At 43.1% G+C, this 9,923-nt stretch overlaps 1 protein-coding gene across 2 annotated transcripts in view; it reads left to right on the plus strand.

The window, feature by feature from the left end:
* Window positions 1–9,234, plus strand: part of CD320 (CD320 molecule) — a 245,050-nt gene extending 235,816 nt beyond the window's left edge. For both annotated transcript variants that reach the window (XM_069649710.1, XM_069649709.1), the window contains one exon: window positions 453–9,234. In XM_069649710.1, the coding sequence (XP_069505811.1) occupies window positions 453–488 (36 nt within the window). In that variant the 3' untranslated portion in view covers window positions 489–9,234. The remainder of the gene's footprint in view (window positions 1–452) is intronic.
* Window positions 9,235–9,923: the final 689 nt, after the last annotated feature.

The following is a 9,923-nucleotide window of genomic DNA, read 5'->3' on the forward strand; positions in this document are numbered from 1 at the left end:
CAAAGCAAGCGACGAAACTGAATTCTATAATCCTGGAATCTACAACCAGTAAATAACAATAATAGATTGTAACTTAACATCGGGGACAATATACGATATGAGGTATATCTCAAGTCAGGGCCATGAGAATCTTCAGCAGAAAGTGGAGTAAAATAATAACAAGACAACGGTAAAGCAAGGAGTGCAATTCACCAAGTGATCAGGCATTTTTAATGTTGTTTCACCAACCAGCTGAATATTTGGTAGCTTAGTGAAAAATAGTTGCAATCGTTCATATGTCTTCAGATCTAAAGAGAACATGTAGACGCTTTGCATCTTTATTTATTTTGAATACTTTCCCGTCCTATACTTCTTTCAGTGAACTTTGCTGCAGGTTTAAATTGTGTCGGACATATGTCGATGCCGGAGAAGTATTTCCAAACTAATGCCTTTCTTTTGTTTTCCTTCTGCAGCTAACAGACCTAAAATGCGCGGATGACATTGCCTGACAAGTCGCCTTTCATCTAAGACATTTAAGTGATGGAATGCTGTGTGGATCCCTTTGCTACTGAACATGATTCTCCTGGGAGTACATGAAGGGAGCTGATGGCTTTGTTACTTCTTGCTTCGCAGGAACACTGTCCATTCGTTTGTGGTGGCTAATCTAAATTATGAACATTTTACATTGCTCTTAAAAGTATGCTTTGTCAAATTGAACAATATTTCATCAATATGGCTTATAGGCTGGCCTTTATGCCTCTTTCGGATGTTCGTGTAGTGTGTAGGTTACTCTTGTGAGAAAGTCCGACAGTAGAGCACGTAACCTCCAAGGGGTTTATCCATTTCTTTCTCTAGTCAGCAGCCGATGGCGGTATTGCTGTTTTGGTTTTAAGTGCTGAAGTGCCTCTGTCGATAGGGAGTGTCCCTCCCACTGGTGCCATCCACGATCTTCGACCCACCCTTCCTATATGAGATTGGATTAATCGGAGAATCCTCATATAAAAGGTTTGCACAATATTGCTCCTGGACAGATGATTTCATACACTCCCCTGTGCAGCTTTGGATGTGCTTTGGCATTTCCTTCCATCGTTCTCCCCTTTGATGGCGTCCCTGATAGTTGGAGAGTGCAGCCTTTAATGCCCAACTTGTGCCGTCTTCAAAATCCTGTGACCCTACTGTGATTAAATATTGCACAACAATGTCTTGCACTAGATTTACATATCATACTCAACGTGCTATGCAAAGTAATGGCCCAATTCCAGGATGGAATTAAAGTGTTTTATGTAGTTCTTTTGCTTACGGAAATATTTCCTTAAAAATGATTTTCTCCCTAATTGTGGATGAATCCTACAGAGATTCTGTGCTCACCTATCATTTCAGACAGAAGGGTTTTTTCCAAATTACTTGTACATTGTTTCGATACAAATAGAAAATATGGTTTCTCATTTCCCACTCCCACATTCAAACATTTCCTTATCTTGTTTATGGAGCAAGTGTGGTGAATTACTTCCCGATTGTTTCTCGTTTTTTCCTCCACTGTTACTACAAGACTGCAGGTAGTTGGGTTTTCTAGCAGGTGAGCACATCATAGGCCACTTGGTGGTTAGGGATTAGGAAAGCTGTGTGACTGCCAGCAAAATTGAGTTACAGCCCACAGCCCTTCCTCTTAACCCTCCCCCGACATGCTCACCATGCCCCCGTGTTCCGAGAGTCTATGCAGCCCCCTTTTATGCATTGCGCGTCACATACGTTTATTCTTCTGACAGGGTAAACAGTGCTGGGGATACAGTTGCTGGCTCTGTGCACTTTTATGAATACCCGCAGTCGCATTGGGCTGGAGTTTTCCTGACTTCGGTGCACGCTTCGCGGACAAGTCAGGAAAATGTGGCTCAGATCGATCCTTGCTTTTTTTCCTTTTCCCCGCAAACACAGTGCATGGTCCTGTCAAGATCGGATTTCAGGAGCTTGTAGTTAAAGATACTCTCAAATCAAGGCCATTAAACTAATAGTGCACACATGTTGAAAGTGCAGAGCAATCGTTAAAGCCCTGAATCCTGGTGTCATGGCTGCAGGTCAAGACCAATCCCTTCATTTGGAAGGCATATGCAAAGTCCTTTTCATAAAGGGATGCTCCTTTGTAATGCGTTGTGGATCCTATTGCAGCCCTTGTGATTCACTCACCCCTTGAGTTGATCATTTGGGTTATTTTGAAAAGCTTCATTTGTGATCAAGACTGACACTTTATTGCCTATTTATTTGATTTTTTTGGACACACTGGTATTTGGATTTATTTTCTTATGGTGCTCAGGTAGGTATTGTTTTTTCTCCAGTGAACAGACTGCTAGTATACATAATTTTGCTTTGTGCCAAAGCAGGTATTTGTACTACTGCCGTACCTTCACATTGTTCCTCCGATACAAGATGTGCGAGCGTTTTAAAATTTGGACCACGACTTACATGCTTAAAAGGAATGTGCGCACCCTTTTACGAAGTGTGTATCCGTGTTGTGCTGCCAGCATGCATGGAAAGCTTTGTGGACCTGAAGTTCTTGGAGTGTTCTTGGGCACAGTACCCCTCACTTTTGAGGGCTAAAACATCAAACTGTTATGATATTGCTCAGTCGTGCATAAATGTTTTAAGCAGATCATTGGCTTGGTCTAAAAAAGCCACGCTCTCCTGAGCACTTTTGCTTCTGTATTTTGTACATTCTTCTGCTTTGGGATCTATTTGTTGATTGTCGAATATATAGATCATACTCCTCACTTTTCCTTTGTCTTGTGCAGATTTGAGAAATTATTTCTCATTTTTCCCTTTATTTTCCATTGCACTTTTATGGACTGTTTTCTACCAAAGGCTTTAAATAACCTTGTTCTGGAGGTTTCTTAGATGCCACTCCAATTTTATCGTGCAGGTCGCAGCTGGGAATGGCTACATCCAACACACACATCAGTGATGATTAGTATCCAGTGTATGGTTGTTTTGTATTGTAGGTTTAAGAACCAGGTGTCACGACAGTTTGTGTACTTCATTTGGGAAATAAATCGTTTTTTGTGACTTTTGCAACTATAAAAACCCTGCAACTTAAACCATGGTGACCTATGATTTGGGCTGCTGGATTGAGGACTCACAAATAAAAACCTACCAACATGTCATAAGAACTTTCTTAAAACTACCCATGCCTGTTTGGTGTTTAACAGTAGACCTAAAGATTGTAAAACGTTCACCTGAGGTGTTACTTTTAAGCGAAACCAACTAAATAACCATTTCTGTTTTAATTGATTACTTGTTTGCTAGAAATTCTGCTTTGTCACATCGTCCATTAACTATACTATAAACAAAAAGTTGGGCACAGTCTCGTGAGGTACTAGCCAGATTCCAGATGAGGATCCCCATCTACTCGCACAAAATGTCTGGCATTGTGTTTGCATAATTTATTAATCATAGTAGGCTTTTGCCATGGATTACCTGGATAGTGAATTTTTCTTTCTGTTGATAGGACCGTGCTTTTGAGAATGTTTTCTTACTGAAACACTCCATTTTGCGGGCCACGTGCTGGCAATACTTTTCTTGAAGTGCTTCCTAAGTGAGTCCTTCTTCAAAGTTGATCAAGCTGAATAGAAATCTCATCCAAGTCCAAGAACAGTTTGAAACAGGAAGCAAGTATTTTTATGGAAATCTTTTGGGTGCACGTTTTGTGCAACTGAACATATTTAGTTTACAATGCATGTTGTTGAATGTTACCTGATTACCGGTCCCCCTTTTTCAGACATAGGTGCAGTGTCATCTTCTAATTAGTGCTCTCTGATTTACCTCCCTAACACACTTCTATTGTCCCATTCACATTCTTTCCCTGCAGTATGGAAAAGTAGTAGTTAATGTACAGTAGTTGATGAATCGATGCTTATTTGAGACAGGTTCCAACAAAATATGCTAGTGCTGTAAAATTGAAAAAACATGTTGAGCATTTCAGATATGCACCGGCTATGTCATGTCTTCCCTGACCTTCCTTTAAGCACACTATGAGGAAAGGAAAATCTGCAGCAGGCTCCAGAGTGAAGCTGATCCAATGTTCTCTCCAGAAAAAAACACCATTTGTGGCTTTTCTGCAGGGCATTTCCAGTGCAAATAAATCTATAAAACTGATTTGAGATAACCTACTTTTCCTCTGTAAATGCCACCATCATGATTACGATCTAAGGGTTAAGCTGAAGGACATGTTCTCTTGAAATAGATTGCCCTCTTGCCTTCATGCTTTGTAGGTATGGCTTGGTGTTATAGAACGAAATTATGAAATGGTGAAAATAATAGTAAAATATCCTTCTATTTAACAATAACTGCCGTAGGGTCCCAGGACAGTCGGGCCTTATCTAGTTTGTACAAGGTGAATGCACAGAACTGTAGATCGACAAGATATGGTGAACCGAGTAAGGGCTGGGCTCCGTGGCCTTTAATTGCAAGTTTTGGCTGAAAGGAAGATGGAGGTGGGAAAGGCAGAGGAGATGAACTGACTACAAATTAATGCACTTGATTTCTGCAACATCAAGTTGCAGAAATCAAGTGCACACAATCGGGTAAATTCTATTTTGGTGTATTCAATGAAAAAGGAATTGTTTAACCCTTGTAGTATATGTACACAATCTGGCAGGATTTTTTTTCCTGGCTAACTTTCACTTGTTGCTGTCTGTGCACATACATTTACTTCTAATGGATGAATTCCTAATTTTAGCTAGTTCTCCCAGCACAGCTGCTCTTCAGAAACAATTCCGCTGCCAGGGAGCACAGCCTGTCTCCACGTCTGCTCAGCCCAACGCACCTATGTGCCCCACGCTGAAAGGAATGTATGTGTCAGTATATATAGTGGTGCTGCACCCTGTTGGTTCCTTTTTTCTGTGCACTCTGCTTGCTTTAGGAACACTGCTTCTTTTGAAGTTTTCTCGTTTCTTTGATTATATGCCGATACCAACAAAATCTTCGGGGTTCAAACTCTAGGTCAACTCTGGGCATCAAATGACTGATTTGCATCCCCACTGTATTTACCTTTACTGCCTGGGTAAGGGACTCGACATGCAGGACTGCGCGACATGTCATTTGATTTCCCCCTAGGCTCTTTGGGAATGGGAGACAAAGCTATTCACCTACCTCCAGAAGGAGAAAAGTGAAAACCAATTTGAAGTTACCTGACGCAGATCCCCTGTCTGCAAGAAAAAGGAAGCACTGTAAACTCTTGGTCTCAGGTGGTTCCTCAAGATACCATTCTTCTTTGAAGAGGTGTCTACCACTCTAGAGAATGCCTGAAGGAGGAGACTCCACAGCTACCGTTCCCCACCCAATCCCCCACCATGGCGAATCGGAGGCCTTTCGGCTCAAGGTGCTTGACACCTGTGCCAAGGCACTGGCGACTTGTGACTCTGGCACTGATGGCTTCGGCCAGAGTGATGGTTGCCAGCATGGCTTGAGGTGGTACCCCTGGCTACGTACATCAGGGTTTGCCCCGGTTGTTCAGGAAAAACCCTTGGACGTGCCATTTGACAGCAACAACCTATTTGAGACTAAAGCTGATGATCTCTCCAGAAATTCCAGGCGTCGAAGGTGACTGCAAAGTCTCTGAACTAGTTGCCCAGCATCAGGAACCTGCAAGTTCCATGGGTGGAGTCAGCAGTTTCGCACTATCACCTCCTATGCCCACCGAGGGAGGGACCAGCCAATTTGGGTAAGCATGTGCAGTGTTGCCCCATCAGGAGTCTGGGTGCTCCAGGTGCGGCATTTCAGCCACCACTCTGCCCTTCAATGCCCTCGGTGTGAAGCCTCTTTGAATCAGACTTCCACCACCCCTCCCCTTTTTGGCAATGACTGGAGGCTTACCACTGCTGATGGTGCTTTTAGCAAAGGGGACCTTAGACCTGGTATTATGGTCGGAACGAGGCAAGGGATGGCATTTCACCTACTTTCTTATGCCAGAAGAAGAGAGAACTGCTTCCCATCCTGGATCTGAGGCTTCAGAACATGTGTTTGCACAGGGACAAGTTCAAGATGGTCTATTTTGCTGCTGCAGTCCCTCTGATTCATTTGGCTGATCTTGGTAGACGTGCCTTGGCTGGGCTTTTCCTCCCGAGCACAGAGTAGCGAAACTCTCCAAGATGGTTCGGGTTCATGTTTTCACAAGAACATTTTCCTGCCTTCGCTTTTCCTCACTTCCTGGTTCTCATGGGCTCATGCATCCTTGTAGTGCCAGACGCTTTGCTGTGCATGAGGTTGGTTCAGTAGCTCCTGAGTTGCTAATGATCTCGGTTTCAGGGACCGATCTGTGATCTTCTTCAGGTCTTGGAGACCTGTACTAGGGGCATTATTCCGACAACCATGGCACCAATTGAGTCTGGTCACGGATGCATGTGTCATGGGCTGGGGCACTTACCTCCAAGACCTCCCGCTGAGACGTGTCCCCAAGTGCCAGGAGCACATCCAATTGCTGGAGTTGACAATAATCAGCCTGTCCCTGGTCGCTTTACTTCCCTCTGAGAAGCAAGACTGCGCTTGTCCTGATGGGCCACACAGCAGTCATGCATTACTGCAACACGCTGGGTGGTGTGGGCTCCTTAACTGTGTGCAGAGAAGCAATGCTGTTGTGGTTCTTGGCTTTGGTCAACAGCATTTCCCCGACAGCGTCTCATCTGGCTGGCAAGGAGAATGTGTTGGGGGTGGGGGGATGGGAAGAAGGCCCTGAGCAGGCAGCCTTCCACCTCCCATGAGTGGGAGCTCTGGCAGGAAGTTCCTAAGGAGATTTTCCCCCTTGGAGGGGCACTCAATTGGATCTCTGTTTACAGTGTGAACAGCAAGTACAGGTGATTCTGCTCTAGAGAATTTCTTAGTAAGCCTTGTGGGATGCTTTGACAGTCCAGCAGGACTACGACCAAATGTGTTCACACCGATCCCTGTCATACCACAAACTCTCAGGTGGCTATGCATGTTCTACTCAATGATGTTGATTGCTATGGATTGGGAGCGGAGAATGTGGCACCCAGAACTGTTTGACATAGCTATCTGCCCTCCTGGCTCTTGCCACAGAGGACAGACCTTGTCTTCCTCTTGAAGGGATGGGTCCTGCACCCATGCCACTGCAGCCTAAAGCATAATGCCTGGCTGTTGAAAGGTTGAGGTATTTGTCGGACGACATTCTGGACATGCTCCTCTCTGCTGAAAGGTCCTCCACATTCTCTGTTTTCAATTTTCTGCTGCGTTTGGCCCAAAAGGCACTTTAAAGGGATATCTTGCTGCCATTTCGGTCATCAACTGAACCTAATTTATGATCCCTGTGGTCATGCAATTCCTGAGAGGTCTTCGTAATCAGTTTCCCCCCCAATGAAGTTTGTTCTGGCATTAGATTGCTCACCAGTAAGGTGGTTTTCCTGGTTGCCATCACTTCCTCTAGACTGGTGAATGAGCTTTAGGTGTTGCCAGTTAAACCTCCTTATTTGGTTTTCAGCAAAGAGGTGGTGATGTTGAGAGTGAGACCTTTCTTCCAAAGGTGATCTGATTTTCATCTCTCTCAAAAGATCCATCTTCTCTTTTTTTTTCTCTCTCTCCCTCTCTCTCTGTCTCATCATTCCAAAACTAAGGATTCCATTGGCTGAACATGGCGCAGGTCCTTGGCTTCTATGTCCCATGGACAAGAGAGGCCAGGAAAGATGACCAGGTTTTTTGTTGGTTATGCTGACAAGTCTGTGGCTAAACGGACCCTGTCATAGTGGATCATTCTCTGCATCTCGGAATGCTATATTCTGTCTGGTAAGGTAGTCTGGTAAGGTAGTATCTGAAGACTGTCTACCACCTCAACTCTGCAACATGGTGTTCCGGTTCTGGACACTTTTAAAGTGACTACGTGGCCTTCCGTACGTACATTCTGTCTGGCCAGGACACTTGTTTTGGCAGAGCTGTCATTTAGAGTTTTCTGGTTTATGTGGTGTCCTTGATACCCTCCCTCTTCCAGGTCTACGCACTGCTTTGGGCATCTATCAAAGATGAGGAATCTGTGGGAGGAAAGAATCCATTAGCCTAACAAATTGTGTCCCTCTCTGTAATGTTATTTCTGATATCTGTTCCTCCCAGGGATTCCTCATCGCCCGCCTTACCTCTCTCTCTTGGCGGATAGCTAGCACACCTTGGTTCTGCGCTCCCTCATTGTGAGGATTGATAAGGAAGGACCATCCATCAAAAAGAACATTACTGAGAGGTTAATTTATTTATTGGTGCTAAAATCTATTTTCACTGTTGGGGCAATGGTGCCCACTGAATTTGTGCATCTTTTGATGATTGAGACCTTCATAAGGCAATGTACCAAGTTGTGATTGGGTTTTACTTTACTTTACTTTTTTAATACAATGTCAATTTTTTGAAGCACTCGAAAAATGTATAGGTCGTTGGCACTTGAATGCATCTACTTTAGTTTTAGGTGGATACCTTTTTAATAAAGCACTTAAATAGTTGGTTTAAAAGAAAACATATATATATTTATACTTGATTGCCCAATATTGTCAGAATTCAGGTTCTGCCAAAATCGGTAACCACCAGCGGAACCTGGAAAAGTAAAAAGAAAAGTCACTGCCCCTGAAACATTGAAACACATGCCACATGTTTGAATGCCATCCTGCTTCCCATACTCATCCCACACCAAGCAATCGGCCCTTTCTCAGAAATCCTTTAATCTGGGTAGACTTCTGAAGTGAAAACAAAGCAGTTTATTTGCTGAACTGGACTTCATTGGTGGATGTCTCTTCCCACTTTGCTAACACTGAGGCTAAAGGTCTGCTTTTTAGCATTCCAGAGTTGTAGTAATTTAGCCTGTTTTTACATCCTTAAGTCATTGGAATTTCCTTCAAGTTTCCAGGGAGCAGAGTAATCTGAATGCATGTTGGCAACACGTTTTAAAATACATGAAAATGCTGGGCTGTAATGTATTCAGGTCAAGTTTATTATAAGGTGGTTGTTTTCTTTTATTCAATTGATTGTGATTGGAGGAAGTCTTTAAGTGTTTTTGGTACTGTCAATAAGTAGCACTTAAATAACATGTTTGTTCATATTTTGTATTGCTCCTTGACTAGCATATCACTCAAGATGCTTTCATTTTAGACACTTTGAGCCTCTACTCATTAGGTTTGTAGAGGAAACGCATGTTCCTATTACAATGAATCTCTATTCAGCCTTTTCAATTTTTTTGATGTTAAAAAAATATTCTATTAAAACTTGATATCAGTAAAGAAACTGGTTGAGTTGCCTTTATTGCTTTGAAAAATCATCTGTACTGTATCATGGACTATTTGGACATTATGCTACTGTCTGTACACTATTCCTAAAGGAACATTAAGTCCACCTTTCCTCTGAACATATATGACCTTCCTCCTTGATAGTATGTACCAGTTTAAATAGCACAAATACTCTAGACCCCACAGGCATACGAGATATTCTCATTCCCTTTTAGTGACCCAGGAAGTCGGAAGCACTGTACCTGCCGTCATTAGACAACCTCAAAGCAAAGTTTCTTTTTCTGCTTATTTCCACTTTGCTAGTCTCTTGCATACCACCCTTGTGAGTGCCTGTGCCTCTCAAATCTATGAAGCGGGACCTCGCAGGCTAGCCTGAAGTAGCCTTTGTCTAGGTAACCCTATCTACTTGTAATGAGACTAAAAGCTATGCACTAGGTTGACAACATTATTTAGAGTATCCCCATCATTGCTTTAGCAATAAAATAGTGATAAGTGAATACCGACACAGGTATTGGTTAGGTGTGATCATGGAAAGTGGGACCACATATGTCCATCGTACACAAACGTAAGCACTTTTCTTGTTGCCACCGGAATTAATACTATTAGTGATAGTGTACAGGCAATAATGGGACTGTGGTAACCAGCATTACCTCAATATGGCGACCCAGTGAATAACATTGACTTATT

This window comes from Ambystoma mexicanum, chromosome 1p, assembly GCF_040938575.1.
Source record: "Ambystoma mexicanum isolate Mex_15411 chromosome 1p, UKY_AmexF1_1, whole genome shotgun sequence".
NCBI classification, from domain to species: Eukaryota; Metazoa; Chordata; class Amphibia; order Caudata; family Ambystomatidae; genus Ambystoma; species Ambystoma mexicanum.